General features: G+C 42.7%; 3 protein-coding genes across 5 annotated transcripts; 2 read left to right on the top strand and 1 right to left on the bottom strand.

Annotated features, from left to right (window-relative positions):
* The first annotated feature begins 138 nt into the window (after positions 1-138).
* On the top strand, positions 139-2,207 carry LOC108136567 (WD repeat-containing protein 46). Its single transcript, XM_017257876.2, has 2 exons — positions 139-1,927; positions 1,989-2,207. Exons 1-2 carry the CDS (start codon positions 251-253, stop codon positions 2,136-2,138), a joined length of 1,827 nt encoding a protein of 608 aa, XP_017113365.1. The 5' UTR covers positions 139-250; the 3' UTR covers positions 2,139-2,207.
* Positions 2,148-4,240, bottom strand: LOC108136566 (testis-expressed protein 10 homolog). The gene has a single exon (XM_017257875.2). The coding sequence runs from the start codon at positions 4,155-4,157 to the stop codon at positions 2,238-2,240; it is 1,920 nt and encodes a 639-aa protein (XP_017113364.1). The 5' UTR covers positions 4,158-4,240; the 3' UTR covers positions 2,148-2,237.
* A 932-nt stretch (positions 4,241-5,172) lies between these two features.
* On the top strand, positions 5,173-20,645 carry LOC108136433 (glutamate--cysteine ligase). Of its 3 annotated transcripts, XM_017257588.2 has the most exons (6): positions 5,173-5,297; positions 5,709-5,850; positions 17,008-17,634; positions 17,963-19,161; positions 19,246-19,427; positions 19,497-20,645. In XM_017257588.2, the coding sequence occupies exons 3-6, from the start codon at positions 17,010-17,012 to the stop codon at positions 19,684-19,686; spliced, it is 2,196 nt and encodes a 731-aa protein (XP_017113077.1). In that variant the 5' UTR covers positions 5,173-5,297; positions 5,709-5,850; positions 17,008-17,009; the 3' UTR covers positions 19,687-20,645. The 3 variants fall into 3 exon arrangements, with proteins under 3 accessions (XP_017113077.1, XP_017113078.1, XP_041564569.1); XM_017257589.2 differs by lacking the exon at positions 5,709-5,850 and having other exon boundaries at positions 5,180-5,297; XM_041708635.1 differs by lacking the exons at positions 5,173-5,297; positions 5,709-5,850 and adding an exon at positions 14,771-14,902.
* Positions 20,646-20,664: the final 19 nt, after the last annotated feature.

Raw genomic sequence — 20,664 nt, 5'->3', positions numbered from 1 at the left:
GTACCTAACATAAAACTTAAATGAAACTTTTGATTTCCATTGCTCGCGCAAATTTTTGAATTGAGTAGATGATGGTATTTATTTGGTATTTTAGGCCCCTCTGTCTTAAGCGCCAAAATACCAACTGGCCACACTGACCAACAGCTGTTCCGAAGAAGAAGAAGCAGCACGTGCACGTTGTTGTCAAATTCAAATTCGTTTTTGTCTTAAGCCAAATTTTAAGTTAACAACGCCTGGCTGATACATCAAAATGACCAAAACAGCGCCAAAAGGGCGCCCAAAGGGAAAGACGCCCTACAAACGCTACTTTGAGACGCCAAAGGACACAGAAAAGGGCGACGGCCGACTAGAACATGTTAAAGTGAGGAGCAAGAACCAACAGAATTTCACCGGGGACTTTATCAGGATGCACGATAAAACCAAGAAGCCGCGTCCGCTGAAGGCCCCTGCAAAAGCGAAGGAGGAGCAGGCGGAGACCAAGCCCAAGAAGCACCCGATTCCCGAGGAGCTGCTTAAGAAGTACTCACGTGGCGAGCAAGTGCAGCCAAAAGGTGTGAAAACACGCCACTTCAAGGAGCAGCAGACGCGCAAAGAGGTGTACCTCGAGTATGCCACCGAACAGGCGGCTCGCACGGAACTCCTGCTCCAGGAAACCGCTGGCCAGCTCGAGGCGGATGAGGGCGAGACCACCGCCGAGTTTCGGCAGGCCCAGATTGCCGACAACGTGGACCTGCAGTCGTCGACCAAGCATTTCAACCTGAACATGGAGTTCGGACCCTACCAACTGCGCTACACCAAGAACGGCCGACACTTGCTGCTCGGCGGCAGACGCGGACATGTGGCCGCCTTCGATTGGGTGACCAAGCGGCTGCACTGCGAATTCAATGCCATGGAGAGCATCGAGGATGTGCAGTGGCTGCACGTGCCCACCATGTACGCGGTGGCCCAGAAGAGCTGGGTCTATTTCTACGACAAGAAGGGCACCGAGCTGCATTGCATCAAGCGACTGAACCGGGTCAACCGCCTGGACTTCCTGCCCTATCACTTCCTTCTGGCCGCCGGCAACACGGCGGGCTATGCCTCCTGGCTGGACGTCTCCATTGGCGAACTGGTGGGCAACTTCAACACGGGCCTGGGCGACATACGTCTGATGCGCCACAATCCCCGAAACGGCGTGCTCTGCATTGGCGGCGGACGTGGCGTGGTGTCCATGTGGTCGCCCAAGGTTCGTGAGCCGCTGGCCAAGCTGCTGTGCCATTCCACAGCCATGACAGCCCTGGCTGTGGACCCGAAGGGCCAGCACTTGGTCACCGCTGGCCTGGATCGGGCCGTGAAGGTGTGGGACATCCGGATGCTCGTGCAGGACAAGCCGCTGACCCACTTCAAACTGCGCCTGCCCGCCAACGAGCTGGATGTCTCACAGCGCGGCATGTTGGCGCTGTCGCAGGGCACCTATCTGGAGACCTATTCGGATCTGCTCTCCGGCGGCGGCTCGGGTGACGGGCAGCGATTGCCCTACATTCGCCAGCGCTGCGATGCCTTTGTCCACGGCCTGCGCTTCTGTCCGTACGAGGATGTGCTCGGCGTGGCCACGGCCAAGGGCTTCCAATCGCTGCTAGTGCCTGGCTCTGGGGAGCCCAACTTCGATGCCCTGGAGGACAATCCCTACGAAACGAGCAAGCAGCGACGCGAGCACGAGGTGCACGCTCTGCTCGAAAAGATTCCGCCCGAGCTGATCACCCTGGATCCGCACGAGATCACCGGCGTGGATGCGCCCACGCTGCAGGAGAAGATCGATGCCAAGCGCAAGCTGTTCCATTTGAAGGCGCCGCGCATCAAAATGAATTCGCGCCACAAGATGAAGGGTCGTGGCGGTACTGCAAATGCAGCGCGCAGCAAGCAGATCGTCAAGGATGCCAAGCGCAAGGTGAGTGAAGGGTCGTCCAAGTTTGTGGCAAACCCAAATCTAATTACTTCCACGCCTGCAGGAGTTCATTGCCGAGGTGAGGGAGGCCAAGAAGGAGGTGATCAAGCAGCACATAGCGAAGGAGGGTGCCAATGGCAAGGCCAAGGCCAAGGCACCGCGCTCCGTGCTGGATCGTTTCAAACCCAAGCCACCCAAGAAACAGAAGACCTGAGCAGCAGAGTTCGTCCTAAGCAAGAGGATTATAATGTAAACATTAAACTAATTATAGATGCTATACAAAGTAGGTGTGTATTGTACTGGATGGGGAGCACTAGTTGTAGCCCAGCACTGCCTTCAGGTAACCGGCAATCCGCTCGTGCTCTGCCTTCTCCTCCAGCTGCTTAAGTGCCCGCTCCAGTTTTCCCTCTTTATCCGACTCTCTGGCGTAGTAGAACAGGTTGAGAACGCGTTTCTGGTTCTCGAATTTGTCCTCGCCATCGGAATCGCTCGTGACCTGCAGCTTAACCAAGTGGCTGACCACCTCGGGAGCGGCTTGGATGAGGGCGGACATAAAGACTCCATTCAGTTGGCGACAGAGCGTGGCCATGGCTCGCAGAGTGCCCTCACCCACTGTTGGTTTCAGCAGCAACTGCGGCAGATAGCCAAGGAACGGGGCGAATCTCTGCTCTCCGCCAAAGCGGGCATACAAAGCCGAACGCTCCACAATCTCGCAGAGGAGATTCAGCACTCGCGTGGCCACGCCCTCGCGGGTGGTGAACCGCTGGCCCACATAAGCCTCGATGGTGGCACTCAGCAAGCTGGTCAGAGGTTCTGCCACGATGTTCTGCAGCGATGTGGCATGTTCAAGAAGCAACGGACGCAGGGAAGCCACCACAGAGAGCTGCTGCTCCGGCGACAGTGAACTGAGGCGATCCAAACTCTTCTGCATGTAGGCAACCAAATGGCCAAACAGCTGGGCCTGCTTCTCGTTGGGATTCGGAAGGAACTTGCAGGTTAGCTGGACAAGGCCTAGGTTTTGCGGCAAGCAATGTTCCCCGCCATCCGCGGGTCCCTTGTCTTTCGATGACTTCTTGGCCGTCGCCCCCAACGGAATCTGTTGGTAGGGAAAACGACTGCCGTCCTTGGCCAAAAAGTTGAGCAGGAACTTTTGCGCATAGTTCTTTCTCAGCCAGTCGCTAAGTTCACTGGTGTTATTCTCCGTTTCATGCTGTGCGATAAGGGTCCAGAGCAGGGTCATCAGGCTGATGACCACATGCAGACTGGCCGCCGCATCCTGACTGAGCAGCGGCTGTTGCGGCTGCGGACGCACCTCCAGCCAGTTGTCCTGCAGGAGCGGAAGCAGTTGCTCCACGTACGTTTGCAGTCGTGTGCCCTCGGCAGTGAGCTTGGATTCGTTGAGGATGGAATACAGGTCCCTGTTGTCCTGGGGCACCTGACACAGCACATTGTAGTACTGCGGACACATCGAATCGAAGTGAACCACACGGGCAACGGCCGTCTTGGAGCCCTTGGAGCTGACCAACGTGCCGAGTATCTGCTGCAGACGGAGCAGCACCTTGGTGCGCCACTTCACGGTCGTCTGCTTGCCCTGGCCCAGGTTCAAGGTGAGGGTGCGATTCGAGCGCTCGCTGTCGTGGCGAGCGCGGGAGATCATGTCGATGAAGTTGCCAATGATGGTGCTGGCACTGCGCTCCGCCAGAAGGGCCGGCGACACACGCTGCAGCAGGACGTCCAGCATGAGGAGCGAGTCCTCCTGGATGGCCGGCAGCACGTGGGTCATGGCACAACGCAAATAGGTGGCTATGACGTGGAAAAAGGGCGCCACTGCGTGCGACTGAAGGGCCTCGAGCAGGATATCGAGGGTCTTGAACGATTCCAGCCGCGCCGAACGCTCCATGTCCAAGGCTCCGGCTGCAATGCCCTGGAACAGCTCGTTCAGATGTCCAATTAGATGGTCCGCATTCCCGGACTTCAGCGAATCCCGCACATTACGCAGGGCATCCGTGCGGAACTTGACACTGTGATGTTTCAGCCGCGAGAGCGTCTCCTTGAGATTGAGCTGCCGCTGGCCAGTTGCCGAGTAGGAGGACTCCTTTAGCTGCTCCCGAATCTCGATTTTGCGCACCTTGAAGTCCGTCTTGGTCACATTGAGGCCCTTGGGCAGCTTGGCGCCCTTCAGCTTCACCTTGGCCTTCTCCGCCCGCAGGTTCTTCTTGTGGTGTCCGCCCATTTTTCGAGTTCTGGAGGAGATCGGGGTTCAATGTTCCGAATCACAAAAAAAAAAAACAATCAAAACATGTGCGCTTCTCAATCAGCTGGGCAGCAATGTGACCAAGTGCGCCAAGGTACCCAAGAAATACATTTGGTAGATACCAAATACCCTCTTTTTTTTAAACAAGATCTAAAAACAAAAACCCAAGTTTAAATTTTATTTACCCCCTAATTTTTTTATTTTATTTTAAAATATTTTGAATTATTAATAGTTTTTAAATTACTAGATGAAAAATAGTAGCCAACAATCCTGCAAAACAAAGAATTCGCTTTCAGTATGCGACGAAAATTACAAAAGCAAGGCATTTGAATAATCTTCAACCAACAACGTTTACTTTATTGGGTATGTATGTTACCAGAAAACGTAGTGGAATCCTTGCAACAATCTTTATCAAGTCACATTTCCATATGACCAATAATCAAAAATTCACAATTTTTTTTTTTAAATCAATTAAAATTGATACATATTAAACAGTGAAGATAAGAAAATATATATCTAACTAATTAAAAAGCAATTAGGATATTGAAATTCAAATTGCAAATCATGGTGAAATAACAAACTTCAGAATGTTCCAGAAAATGAAAAATAATTAACAATTTGAACGAATTTAGGAAATGAGAAGTTGTGCGCTCAGCTGAAACCGACATTTTGTGTTATTAAGTTTACTTACTAAAAGTTTATATATGAAAAAATAAATGTCAAAAAGCTTTTAATGCAAGGCACTTAAAAATATTGCTGGGAAAGTAAACACATCAAAAGAGAGTAGGTTCTAACTAGTCAAGATAATAAAAACTAAGGCACCAAACATTTCAAAATCACCAAAACTAATTAAAAGCCCAGTTTAAAAATGTCTGCACGTGCTGTTTTGCCAAACACGCTATCGATATCGGGCAATAAAATGCACTAACGCTTGGCCCGTCAGTTTTTCCCGCCTTGCCCCAGTTGGGCACATTAGAAATTTGTATTTAAAGTGGAGCGTTTTATTGTTTTTGGCATTCGTTTGAGTTAATAACGCTGTTTACGTTGACGGATAACTTGGCGGGACAGGAAACGCAATTACCAACCGCATTAAGCCAAACTACAATTACAATAAACACGGTAAAAAAACGAGTGGGATTGTTGTGAAATACCCACACGCACACCATCGTCCGTCGCACACCACTCACCCACACCCGCACACTCACTACACAGCACTTCCAATTGGAAAGAACCTTTCCGATTGGAGGAGCACGTTTCGCGTGAATTTCGCCTGTGATTTCCGAGATTTCTCGATTCCGGTGGCTGCCGCGCATTTCTATAATTAAAACTAAAAACTAAAAAAGAAAGAATGATTTGAAGAACCTGTCGCAATATCTGTTTACAAGAGAGCAGCTGACGCCGCCGCCGCAGCTGTAAATTATTGAGGGTGTGAAGTGAGGAAAACACGCGACCTGCAAACATAATCATTTGTTTTCATTTTTTTTTTTTAATTTTTTGTAACAATAATAATTGTGGTTTCGATTTCGATAGAAAATCATCCACACACCGCAGACCAACAGCAAAACAAAAGGAAACCGTGAGAGAGCAAAAACAGCGGTAAATTCGGCAAATAACGTTACACAACCCCACTAAAACTGCAGCCAGAACCAAGAGAGAAAGAGAGCAAAAGGAGGTCAGTGCACATATCATATCAAGTTCAATAATGGAAATTATAATACTTAGAAATAATGTTTGTGACTTATTAAATTTGTATCCTTTTAATATTCGGAAGCTTAAAAAAGCGACCTGTGGATTATTGTCTAATTGGGAATGTTGTTGGGGATGTTTATTCTAACTAACTTCTTCAAATTGGAATCAATAGCCCTAGCTTTTCGATCAAAAAATATATAATAATAGCAGCAAAAAAGGGATACTGTTTCTATGAAAAAGGTTCAAAATTTCTAACACTTTCTGCAGATCTGGGTCAATTTCAAATCCTTCGAGTTATTCTTGTATCTGCAAACTTCCAAACAATATTCACTGCAGGATCGAGCTTTCCCATAAAAGGACTCTTCTAAATAAAGAATAACTTTTCGGTTTTTGTTGATTGTGCCGCATATGTTTTTCCTCTTTTGATTTGTTGTTAGAGCAACAGCTGAGAGGACACCAACAAATAGCCGCAAATTTTCTTATTGGAACGAGCACGCGCGTGTACCGTTGCTTTTGTTTGTGTTTGCGTTTTGCTTGCGTGTTTTTGGGGGTATATGTGTGCGTTTGCGCCTTCCTTTTTTGCCGGTAATTTGTTGTTGGTCAGTTGGATGTTTTTGCTTTTCCACCAGTGGTTTTTTCGTTGTATTACTATTTTATTTTACACTAGTGACGCGGCAGGTTTTATAATGATTTCGCTCAAAGGGAGTCAAAGTGGCAAGACCTTGGGCTCCGGCCCACAGCAGGCGGTATAAAAATAGGAGTTTGCAGAAAAATCTATTTGAAAAAAAAGAACAAAAATTGTGTTATTAAATGGGAACTGCGTAATTCCTAAGGACAATTTTTTTAAATTTTGTTTTTAATTTTTACAAAACACCCTAAAAACGTAAATTTTCCTATTAGGGGACTGCATTTTACTTTATTTTCTATTTTTTGTGACAGTTCCTTTTGTGTAATATTATAAAGTATTATTTCCCGTAACAAACATAAAAATAAACTAATAAAGTGGTAAAACATACTACAATAGTTTTTTAGTTTAGTCGCTACAGTGAACAAGATTATACCTGTACATAGATTTACCAGATACCTTGTTTTGAACTTCTAGAGTTTTTATTTTTAAAACTAGTTTGCTTACTAATTTTGTGACCCCGATTGTTAATAATTGTGTCTATAGGTACATTTTGTAAATGCGTAATTACCAGGGCGGCCAACTATTTTTTGTATTGATTTTCTATGTGTGCCGTAATTACCGGGCAATTCGATTTTAAGTACACACCGGACTTTGTTGTATTTGGATTTAATGGTGTATAGTTGTTGCGGTCGCAGCCTTGACATTCGTTGATTTTTATGTGCATGCGATTTACACCCATTTTACTTGCCCTTTATCCGGTTTTTTTTTTTTTTATATTTTTGGGTGGGAAAAAAACGACCTTGGGTGGAAACTTCTGGCATTCTCGTATTCAGTCATTTGGCGTGACCAATCAAAAAATGGGGGGAAAAATGGAGCTCAAATGGGTTTCTAATCACCCCGATATTAGGCCCCGCAAAATTTCTGGATTTGTCGAGTCACTGTTTGCCCGCGAAAGTGACGTCACTAGCACGCGAGCAGATTGCTCATACGCCGCGTTTGACCGATCGTTCATGGGGTATTCCTCTCCAGTAACGCCCCAGATAAAGAACCCCCCGCCGAAAAACACTGGGATATAGAAATGTTTGGCAGCAATTTCACCACAACTTGCAAAGCTTCTGGCTGACGTGATGTCAGGATAGAGGGGATAAAGCGGGACAAAGAGAAAGAGAAAGAGAGAAGCAACGAAAAACGAAAACTTCATATCATTTTACTTTCCTGATCTATCAGCATGAACATGCAGAAATATCTGACGAATTATACCCATGACTCATAGGCTCTGAAAACACTTACGAACAGTGACGTCTCCATAAAGTGAACCTGTACCTACAAAAAATATAAGAAAACAACCTTAGTCATTTTGTTTATTTTAATTAATTAGTAATTTATTTTTTTTATTTCTATAAGTTTCCTGGTGTGAAAGGCTTAAAACGTAATTAACCTACAAAAAATGTTCTCGACCTTTAAGCAGTGCTTTCATTACTGTTTTAAAAAAATGAATATAAAAGAATTATTAAATTAGGGCGCGTTTCTTACAATATACCTCTAGAAGCATCATTTTTAAAAAAAATTTAAAAACGAAAAATTAGGAATTCATCTATTTTTAATGCGTTGATATAACTGAGTGCCTACTGTATTGCCCCGTCTCTTTCTCACGCATCTCACGATCAATTACGACTGTTTGTTGTTTGATAACATCGTGCGAAAAGCAATCAAAGCTTTTCAATGCTGTTTCCAGTTGTTGTGACACTTGCCATTATTATCGTACCATGACTTGCCCCAAAAGCCAACTATAGTAGATATACATATATATGTACATATATGTATGTAGATATCAGATAGATAAGTACATTACGCATACGCCCAGGGTCCGTTCAGATATGGCCTGGTATTTGGCCTTGCCTTAAATAAGCCTTTATTCAGCGACCTAATCCCAGCCATTGTCACGCACCGAAAAACCACTCGAAAAGCCATAGGCATTTGTTACACAGAGCAAAAAACTTGTCGATTCATTAGGGATTTATTTTAAAAATATATACTACCTTGAACACGTTTAAAGATTGAAGGTGATTAAGAAGGGATATCTACGGCAATATCAGCATGATTTTATAAAAATAAAATTAAAATAATGGTTTTCCTATCAATATGTTAATATTTAGGGGTACTATCTATTCAATATCAGCATGATGCTTGGAAAATATTTTTTCAAATTGGTATTCAATATGGGATTGTTAAATTGCAAACCTGAATATGATACATATCTTGTTTCTATGTGTAGCCTTAGGCCCCGCTTTCCACCAGGTGACAATTTGCTGATGCGCATTTGCGACCAGCTTGTTTGATTAATCGTTTTTACAGCTGTGTTGTTATTATTATTATTACCTGTGATTGCCATCGTTTTTGAGTGCACTTTGTGTCCTTGCTTTACTTTTTTTTTTTTATTGGTTTTATTGGTCAACCACAAAGTGCACAAGTGGTCTTTAAAAGATTTTCAATGTATTCTGAAGCTGTTTGAATGAATAGTTAAATACTAAATAAAATGTTTATTTCAAGACGTTTTTTTGTTTGCCATGTACTGTACATGACATTACTTTAAAGCAGTTTGCCGAGTTTAATGACCACAAGCAATAAAAAACTCCACATAAACTTAAATTTAATGTCCTTAACCGGCAGTAGATTAAGTAGTTTTTTAAGAGCCACAAACTAAAAGGTATACGTTGCACTCTAAGGGATAAATCTATTACATAAAGTTATTTGATGCAATTTTGAGTGCTTAACTGTTTTGCCTGTACATTCATGCTAATGTGCTTAATGATATGCTTCTAGTATGAATCGTTTTCAAGTTATTCAAATTGCAATCTCGTGACTAAGAGACTTCCGAAGTTCTCCCGACATTTAAGATCTTAACTCAAACTTTATTACTCATCCCTCAAGTGCAGTGCACCCCTTTCAGTGCCCCTTGTTAATTAAGTGGCGTCGCCAGGAAATGAATTCCAGCAACCAAATGCGATAAGTCACATGTTTGTTAGCAGGCTTATTTGTTTTGTTTGTCGTTTTTTTTGTTGTTTTGCCCTTGCACTTGCCTTAATTGTTTTACGATTTTTACGATTCGCACACACAAACTCAAGGATCCTTATGGTTGATCCGTAGAAGGGATCCCTTGGCCTTTTCCCGTATGATTGAGTTCCAACTGTCGAGCCACCTGACAATTTATAGAGCAACTGGTCGCGTTTTCAGTGTTGATTTACCACAAATGCGGCATGGTTTAAAGCAAATACTCAACTGTTTTTCAATTAGCAATCTTCATTCGCTTGGCAATAATACGATACGATACATCAAAACATCTGGTTGCGCAAAAGTGTCACATGATTCACAATAACTGGAGGCACTGGGAATGAATATCCCCGGTATTCTGCAGCAGATTGTTAGGTGTAGATCCCACCCATATCCATTGTTTTCACCCGTTCTTTGCCATCGAATGCGTCACTCCTGGGATTCTGGGTATTTATTTGCACTCTATTTTACGCAACTGAACGACAGACGACGACTGCTGCTAATTAAACAACAACTGACAACAAATTCATATATATTCCTATATATATATATGGACACGCATTTGTTTGCACAAGTGCATCAACTGGCAGCAATAACAATTAGCGATCAACGAACGAAAAACCACCGAAAATGATTAAGCCATCGGCCCACACGTGCTCTTGCCATTTAAAGCTTTAAAAGTGGGCGCAAAAGGGGGGAAAACGGGGTGCCATTATTAAATGTTTGCTAATTTGTATAATATACACATCATTCACGTATGTAGAAAGATACATACTCCAAGGGATACTAACCTACGAATTTAATCAAACATAATATCAGAAATCGTTTGAGAAAACAAATTTAATAAGTAAAATGAAGTTTAAATTTGCTTTTGTATTTGTGTAATGTAAAATTCTGAATCATTTTTAAAAACATGTTTGAAAATTAATGAACAATTTGAAAATACACGTACAAAATTAAGTTTTAGTAAAAGTATCAATAAAGTTTTTAAAAGATCATGTTAAAATTGAAGAATAATTTAAATTTTGAGGTGCAAAATACTCGTATAATTAATCAAACATTCTACATATGTATATTTATGATTTTATTTTATAAATGACTAAGTTGGCATTTAATAAATGTTAGGTCTGAGTATGAGTATTTGTAATTAGCTACCCCTAATTAGAACCCTTCTTATAATTATTTCACGCACTGTACTATGCACACTATCGGCAGGCAATCAACTAAGAAATTAGTATTTTTACAGTCGCGCAGGGTTCTCGTTTTTCGAATGCCGCAGCAGACGGATTTCTTTGCCCTGGTTCCCATATGCATGCATAATACACGCCCACTCCTCCCCACGGGCCCCCGATTGCCCGTAATCCTCCTCCGGATTCCCCGTAATATCCCCATAATCCCCCTCGTAATCCCCCCGCTGCGACTGTCATGACCAAAGAGAATTTATTACGTCGCAATTCAGTGCGACGTCGACCGTTTTATGAGTCGTATACGTAATCTGTCCGTTATCTTATTATTTTTCCTATGCACTTTGGTTTGCAAAGTCGCTTTTCCTCATCATCACCATCGCCATCCAAGAACTCGAGATGCAGGCTTAGCATTTAACTCATCTTACGAGTCTTCCGATTCATACAAATATTTCTGGCTAAGCGATTTATGGAAGGAGAATTTGACAACTTGTTTAGCGTTTCGATTTCGCTTATATTTGCATTTGTAACTGCAATCTGCAGAAATGGTGCTCATCCATTGGATTTCGACTACGCTCTCTCACTGAGCAGTGGGAAATGGGAAATAGGTTTGTTTTCTATTTCACTTGCTGTCTGGCGACCCTGAAAAAACATGGCAAAGGCATCGCCATGTTGTGTGTATGTTTTGTTTTGCATTTTCTATTGCTTCTTTCCGCATTCGATTCGAAATTCTGACTGCACACACAGAAAAACGTCATTTCAATTTGTCAATATTGAACACAATGTTTGTACAACATTAACTTGACATTTTATAAACAAATATCTTATATCTTGTATGTCAAGAAGATATTTTCAAAGTAGTTAGCTACAAGCACAACACCACATGATGTAATGTTATGTTAAAGCAAAGGCTATCATTTCGCTGGCAAACATATCTATAAATAAACATTTTTTAAACCAAATATGGTTAGAAAATTCTTTTGCTGTGTATGAAAGGCGGATGTTCCGATACGCTTGGTTTCCGTTCGAGGATCATGTTCATGTGCTTATGACTGGTGATTGACTGCTGATTTGGCGACGCCATTTGAAGACCCTTGAAAGTGTCAGAACACAAAAAAAAAAATCAAAATCAAAAAATCAAATTGTGTATACGCAGTGTGGTGTGCGGTGGGAAAACCTTCAATTGTCCAAAAATATCGTACGGAATTTCACCCGATACCCTGTGAATCGATAAAGAGTTGTAATCAGTTTGTTTTTTTTTTTTTTTTTTTTTTTTTTGTTGACCATATGTCGCGTCTTATGAACTTGGCTTATCAGTCAGTCAGCCGGTCAGTTATGCGACTTCCCAATTGTCTTTTATCGTTTCTCGTGCGCAAATTTGTAATGTATTCTGCGGGAAAAGGCCACAAAAATCAAGTGACTCATCCTCTTATTCACAGCCTTCTTTTCGTAGTTTAAAATCTAACAAACACACCCGCAAAATGGTATCATTTTGGCTTCGCTTACTGTTCTCATAAGTGACATGGCAGAAAAAAAAAACGCAAGAAACACAAATAAATACAAAAAAAAAACAAAAAACACCAAATCATTGTGTGGGCTGCCCTTCGACAATTTCGATTGCGTTGGTCAGGATCACAAATCAGGCATCAGAAACGTATAGCGATTCTCGACCAACATATAATTACATATACTCTGTATTTTATACTTACATATAGATCTATGAGGGCGGTGACGTTGAAATTATGGCGAGCACGATAAATTCAAAATTTACCCATTAATTAGCAGCCGCAGCTAACAAACAAAAATAAGAGAAAAACTGAAAATAAGATCAAAAATCGTGAGAATAAAATTGTATACAAAAATGTACATTTTAAATTTAGAATTATATTGCTAATTACAGCATCAAATAAATAATATATAAATGTAACTTAAAGTGGAAGTGTAGATTAAAAATAAAGATAATTCGTCTAGACTTTTAAATTTATTTATAACATATATATATATATAAATATAATAATTGTAAAATTTATATATTATACGCTCTTATATCAAAAGCAGTGGACAAAGTGTAAAACTTGTAGGAAAATTTCGTAAAGATAATACCGACATGCTTATTATACAGGCGGTGACTTACCTTTCAGTAATTTGCCAAATCCCCAGGGAAAGATAAAAATGGAGATGCCGTAAGCATTCTTGGGGTTCCGCTGCGAAATGCAATTATCAAATGAGGGGCACTTGGGGGTCTTATCTAAACCAACTATATGTCATTAAAAACACACACAAGTATGCTTGTGCAATTGAGACAGTAGTTCGGCCAGCAAATCAACTAACCACTCACTCCAACTTTTTTCCAAACGTTTTCGAGCCATTAGCCACAAGAAGCCAGAAACAGGAAAGATACACATTGTTAAACCTACGAGTCTCCACTCGAGAGCACTTCTCTCCAAATCGCAGACTTGTTTTTATTTATTGTTTTCGAGTTCCTAATCAATTGGTTGCCAGCCGTGATACGAGATTCCAAAAGTGAAGGAATTAAATTAAAGTATTTCGTTTTGGGACAGGAAAATAGTCATACATTCGTTTGTGTTCATAAATAAACCACTGTGGAGTGAGTGTATTCTGATTGATGGAAAAAGATTAATTAGCTGGCTATTTTAAAATCAAAAGTATGATAATGATAAGTCGCGAGATTGGAAATCCCAGAAGAGCAGGGGTTAAGATGATAAGTTTTGAATCAGGCAATCGATATAAATAAACCATGTTCAATCAAATGTTCCATGCAATGTTTATAAATAAATTCTGCTGTCCCTGAATTCTTAAGGCCGAAATCGTATATGAGTGATACAATATCAAATTATGTTTGGTGTAAAAGTGTACTGATAGATCGCATTACAAAAGCTATAACAAAGTATACAAGTTGTGATGACAAAGTTGTGTTTGTATAAACTGATTGGAACTGGTGCGAAGAAAGGCGATATCTATACAATATTTGTAAAATCTGAATCACAATCAGAAGAGTTAACACTTTATAAAACAGATATTTAATAGATCGATTTCGTATTTATTATTTGAATACTATGTTAATAATGAGAATGTCCGCATTGAATTAAATGGGGAGCTATCATAACAATATTTCCGGAAGTCCAGAAACGGAGGAATTCTAAGGTATTTGCTCGGCAAATTCCATGTACTCACCAATACTTGAGATATAGCTTTTCCGGAATGAAACAATGGAAGTGCAATTGCGACGGGACCAGAGTTTCTGGTAAATAGGCCCTCTCCGGTTTCACAAAGCCCCAACGCAGCATTGAATCATTTACGGATTTAGACAGACCAAACGAACCGAACCGAAGCAAACTGAACTGAACTGAACTGAAAGCCATGATATACTAGGGGCAATTGATTGAAATCTATGCGTTTCCTTTCGCATTGAATATTATAAAGTAGCCGAAACTTGATTGGCAGTTATTTACAATGCAGATGTGTCGGCTCGAGTATTTTGTGGACAAAATAGCGTCCCTTTCCCGCCGCAATCTTTATGGGGCGGTGGTAAATCACCAACAAAGTCCCCGAAATCTATAAATATGTATTAACTAATATATATAATAAACCCTTCTCACAGATTACCAAAAGATTCGCCAAAAGAATGAATTCTTTCACCCGCCTGTCGAGTATTTCTAAATATAATATATAACTGCTCAAATAATTATAATGGCACTCGATCACTCGAACGATGTCGAGTGCGACCCGTGCTCCACGAGGATCATTTATGGATGGGTCTGGGTTCGGGTTCTCTTGGGTTCTTGTTCTTGAGTCCGTTTATGGCCGACGATCGACTGACGATTGACGATCCGATCGTCCAGATATGGTCTCCTGCCCCTGCTCCACATTTTCCTTAGTCTTCCGTTCTGGCTGAAGCCATCATTCCTTCTCGGTTCGTCGTCAGCCGATCCGATCGCATATATACACAGACATCGACTTCGGCAGCGTACCGCTCTGTGAAAAGCTGGAGTCTGGCCGCGTATATATTTAGTCGCCGTTTGGCCGTGGAGCGACCAAAACCTTCTAGCAATTTGCAAACCAAGAAACGGAAATTGAACATTTCCAATTCCAATTGTAAATCGCAAGTGTAAATTAGCCAACGAGCGATCCACATAAAACAAAAAAAAAAGGTATCCTAAACGAAAGTGAACTCAAGTGAACAAAACCCGCATTGTTTTTTTTTTCAAGTGAATATAATATTGAAGTTTATGTGAAATATTTGATATTTTAAAGATCCTTGGCAGGGAAATCAGTTAATTTGTGGTTTTTATTAGTCCAAAAATCATGTTACAGAATATAGGAATTTAAAGAAAAAGATGATGGCAAATTTAAATATTAATAGAATTGTTCAAGAATATTAAAGTAAACTGTAAATATTCTTTTAATATATTTAAAAGGTTTTATTTTTTATAAAAAATGTAAATAATTAATCTTAAAGCAACTTCCTATACAGGTTATCCCTGTAAAACAAAAATAAGAAAATCTCCAAGAATTTTTTTTCAAACCTGGAAGTACGTTAAAGTTTAATCAAGCAATCGTAGTTCTCATTTTTTTTTGTGTAAGCTTTGTGAAAATAGAATTATAGCCTAGAGTTGGCCAGCTTTTTTGTACTCGTTTCAAAATTGTAAGAGATCTGTACAAATATAATAGGATGCAATTTCAATTGGCAATTAACTCGTTCGACACAATGGTGTCAAGAGCTCGAAACTGTCGCTCCGAATTCCACTGTAACTCACGAATTTTGGCCACAATCAGGTTTATTATTGTTATAGCCATTATAGTTGGTATGCTTCAGTGGGATTTAGTTGACTTGACTTTGATTTGGGGGAAGCTTTTGCGGATCGCGGATATCGATGAGGTGAAGTCAAGTGGAGTAAAGTAAACTAAAGTGAAGTGGACTGTAGTGAAGTGTTTTTTTTTTCTTGTAGTATTAAGTGGTGTGGTGCCGGTCGTAAATCTGCGATTTGAAATTTCCGATTCTCCCGTATGATTCAATATGTTCGAGGGGCGCACGGCAACCTGTCGGCTGTCTAAATATACGTATATTTCTACACGGGTCTGTGGAATTATACCCAAAGGCTGCCTTTACCCCCTTATCAATTATTTGATTAATATTTGGTCGTCGCGCCTTATCAATTAATTGAGTCAAATGTTGTAAATTGTGCCCGAGTGTCAAGACCGAGGAGCAAACAGAAATAATGCACTTATTCCGGCACACGAATGCACTAGTGGTCTTACGTAGATAAATGAATTGATTTCTGGGGAATTAAAAACTGAAATTGGAGGGCATTGACTGGCGATCGGTGAAGGCGGGGAATTAAGCGTGCTTGCACAGTGAAAAGTATTTCGAAGTTAACACTGAAATTGATTTTTAAACGATATAAATTTTTACTTCTTATTCTTACTAACTGTCACATAAATTTGGTTAATTTACATTTTTAAAACCCCATTTTGTCTAGTTAAAAAATTGTACTCCTAAGAATAGTATTACATTTTTTAATGTTTGCTAAACAGTAATCGATAAAAACATCTAAATCGTTCATGATGATTTTTAATCTTTATTATTTATTAGGCAATTAAATCTTAAAATAAATTGGGTATTTTTCTTATGCAATTTTGACATTTTTTTCATATTATTTTGTTTAGCTAATCAAATTAAATTCTCTTTAATAAAAGCAATACCGAATTTTTATCGATTTTAAAAAATATCAAATCATAAAATAACTTGAGTATTTGTTTTCCAACTTTTGCCCAGTGGAGTGAGTACTGTATTCATGTTATTATTTTAGGTTGATTAGATTACGAATCAAATTGATAAGAAGACTGATATTGTTGTGCTTCCTTCCGCTCTCTTTTTTTTCTCCGTGTGTGGCCCAGTCACATTGTTTATGCAATTGCACTGAGAATGCAAATTACAAATTGCAATTATTGCATCGACTGCAGTCTTCTATGTTTCGAATGCGATTGCACAATGTGCGAGTTGGAATGGAAATGGAATTGAAAATGGAAACGGAGGCAATGGCGGTGGCGGTGGGCTGGGTATCGGGTATTCCGGGTGATAATGGCGCAGTAGTAGTCGTAGTAGTCTGTCCCAGACGTCACACTGGATTGTAAGGGATCTGGTCGAATCGGGTCTTGGACAGCAAACAGAATGGAACAACCATAAATTTTAGCCCCCAACATTTTTTTTTTAGTTCATCTTTAGTAATCGCTATTATTTTCTAAATCTTTGCAGCAATGGGTCTACTGAGCGAGGGCAGTCCACTATCCTGGGAGGAAACCAAGGCACTGGCGGATCATGTGCGTGAACACGGTGTCAATCAGTTCATCAACCTGTACCACAGACTCAAGGATCGCCAGGGTGATATACTCAAATGGGGCGACGAGGTGGAGTACATTATTGTAAAGTTCGACGATGAGGAAAAGGTAGCCCGAGTGGCCCTGCGTGCCCAGGATCTGCTGGCCCAGCTGAACGAGAAGGAACTGGCCGATCCCAATGGCGTGAAGTCGCTGTGGCGTCCGGAATACGGTGCCTACATGATTGAGGGCACTCCGGGCAAACCCTTTGGCGGTCTGATGGCCCACTTCAACCTGGTGGAGGCCAATATGCGCTATCGTCGCGAAGAAGTCACCGAGCTGCTGGGCAAGGACGAGTGCGTCATGTCCATCACGAACTTCCCGCGCCTGGGTGCCCCCAATTTCACCTATCCGCTGGCCCAGCCACGTCCCGAGGATCCACTCAGTTCCGCTCGCTCGCTCTACTTTCCCGACGAGGCCATCTTTCCCGGTCATCCGCGCTTCAAGACCCTCACCCGTAACATTCGCAAGCGACGCGGCGAAAAGGTGTCCATCAAGCTGAAGGGTAAGCATTGTATTTGTTTAGGGCTAGCGGTTGTAAGCGATGCAGCGGCTGAATAGCTTTGTGTCTAAAGCTGGTTGTAAACGATGCAGTGGCAGGCCGTTTACAATCATCTAAAAAAAAAAGGGCAACAGAACAGCTAATTAATCATATTTATGACCTTGCTTAGCTTAGCTAGCTTGCAATGATTTAGTTTTGTGTCTATAGATGGCTGTAAACGATGCAGTGGCTGGCTGAAAATAACTTAAACAACTGCACCGTTTACAGTCATCTAATAAGAGCCAATTGAAGAGCTAACTAAATAATTAATCTTCATATTTACCCTTTGCAGTTTTCAAGGATACAAAGACCAAGTTGCCGGTGGAGGGTGCCCCACCTGGGGAGCCGGATGTGGTGCTCCTCGATGCCATGGGCTTTGGCATGGGCTGCTGCTGCCTGCAGCTGACCTTCCAGGCCTGTAACATCACAGAGGCACGCCGCCTCTACGACCAGCTGGCGCCCCTTTGTCCCATCATGTTGGCCCTGACCGCCGCCTCGCCCATTTACAGGGGCTATCTCACGGAATCGGATTGCCGCTGGAACGTGATCAGCTCCTCGGTGGACTGTCGCACGGAAGAGGAACGCGGCCTGGCGCCGCTGGACAAGCAAAAGTTCCGGATTGCCAAGTCGCGATACGATTCCATCGACTCCTATTTATCACCCGAGGGGGCCAAGTACAACGATGTGCCGCTCACCTATGACGAGTCGGTCTATCAGCGTCTGGTCGATGGCGGTATTGACCACCTGCTGGCCCAGCATGTGGCCCACTTGTTCATCCGGGACACCGTGTCGCTGTTCAGCGAGAAGGTGCACCAGAACGACAACGAGGACACGGATCATTTCGAGAATATTCAGTCCACCAACTGGCAGACCATGCGCTTCAAGCCGCCGCCACCGAACAGCTCGATTGGCTGGCGAGTGGAGTTCCGCCCTTGCGAGGCTCAGATCAGTGACTTTGAGAACGCGGCCATTGTGTGCTTCGTCGTCCTGCTCACCCGTGTGATCCTCTCCTACCAACTGAACTTCCTCACGCCGATCAGCAAGGTGGACGAGAATATGCAGACGGCTCAGAAGAGGGATGCCTGTCGCAAGGAGAAGTTCTGGTTCCGCAAGTCCTCGAAGACCACCGAGCAGAGGGCGGCCAAGGCTCAGGCCCAGGCCCAGGCTCAAGCTCAGGCTCAGGCTCAGACCAATGGCAAGGCCACTTTGAATGGCGGAGGTGTGACCGAGAATGGCAATGGGCCAATGGCCAATGGCAATGGCAGCGAGAATGGAGACCAGGAAGAGCAGCAGCAGCAGCAGCAGCCTCCTCTGACCAACGGTTCGGCCAAGATGAACGGACACGGCGATAGCAATGGCACCAGCAACGGCACCACCAATGGTTCCTCCAATGGCTCCTTCAATGGCGCAGACAGCGATCACACCGACACCGATGACGAGGAGAACGAGCTGTTCCAGCTGCTGTCCATCAATGAGATCTTCAATGGCAAGGTAAGGATCTTTTGAATTAAAAAACAAAAAAAAAAAAAAAAAAAGTCAGCCAGCAACTAATGCCAACTTTTCTGCCTTCCAAAGCCCAATGTGTTTCCCGGTCTGGTGCCATTGATCCGCAGCTATCTGCAGTCCATGGAGGTGGACACCGATACGCATTGCACCATTGAACAGTATCTGCGCTTCATCGAGAAGCGTGCCGCCGGCGAGCTGATCACCACGGCCACCTGGATGCGTGAGCAGGTGCTTAGCCACCCGGACTACAAGTATGTTATATATTCCCAATATATGCCTGAATATAAGCTAATCCGAAATATATATTCATTATTAACCAGGCAAGATTCAGTGGTGAGCGAGGGCATCAACTACGATCTGCTGAAGCGCATCCAGGGCATCCAGGAGGGCAAGCACGTGGAGCCAGCGCTGCTCGGCCAGGGCTATCATTCCAAGACCAAAACGAAAGACTTCATTCCGCCGGCGCTGCAGAAACAGCTGGCCAAGAACGGCTGCTGCGAGGAGAAATGATCGAGGAGCGCGCTGCGGACGCGTCCAACGCAGCTGGCCGCCGGTGGCCGGCGCATGTGATTCGGGTTTTGTGGGTCCGTTCGGGTGTAGTGTGGCATATGTTGAGGGCAAAGGCGAAAGGCAACGGCGAAAGGCAACGGCGAAAGGCAACGGCAAAACGAAACGGATACGGCAAACGGAGCAACATTTATCAATATTATTTTTAGCATAATTTAAAACGGATTAACAATTAGCGTGCACCAAAATCCTAATTGTGGACAAATGTTTTGCGGCCGTGCGTGGCCTTTGCAAACGAATGGCCGGAAGGCAGTAGGCAGAAGAAGGAGGAGGAGGAGGAGGAGGAGGAGGAGGAGGAGGATGGACTAAGGAATGGTTATGGGGCACAGGAGGAGGATTCCTTGCGAGGATCCCCAGCCAGCCAACCAGAATATCCTCCCCTTGAGCAGGTGCGTCATCGTTTCGATGGGATCTGAAGCCCTCGATCGCAACCGATAATTGCAATAGTTAAATAGAGAACAACTAAGAAATACGAAGTCTACTTTATACCAATGTCAAGAACTACTACAACAACATAAATCTCAACCAAGTGCCGTTCCACAAGACCTACAACAAAAATATGAAGAATACATATAGTTCAAATCGAGGCAAGGTTAAAAACGTCTTTCTGTTTGTTTTCGTTTACATCATATATATTTATTATTCCTATTATTACAAAGTGCAAGTACAATGAAAAGTTGTTTATTTTTTTTTTTTAATAGATATATTTACACACACGCAAAACACATATGTATGTCTAAAAGTGGCCTGCTGTTTAAACTAAATATGATAAGTATAACTAAACCAACACTTGTGCTATTATAATTTATTGTGTATGTGATTGTTTCACCATTATGATACGATTATGATTTATTGTGACCACAAGCAAGCAAATAAACGGAAAAAATTGTTGAATCTTTAAACTAAATAGAATCGGGTCAC

Source organism: Drosophila elegans, unplaced genomic scaffold (genome assembly GCF_018152505.1).
Source record: "Drosophila elegans isolate 14027-0461.03 unplaced genomic scaffold, ASM1815250v1 contig_149, whole genome shotgun sequence".
Lineage (NCBI taxonomy): Eukaryota > Metazoa > Arthropoda > Insecta > Diptera > Drosophilidae > Drosophila > Drosophila elegans.
The sequence above is the reverse complement of the archived record's forward strand: the minus strand, read 5'-3'. Positions and strand labels throughout refer to the sequence as shown.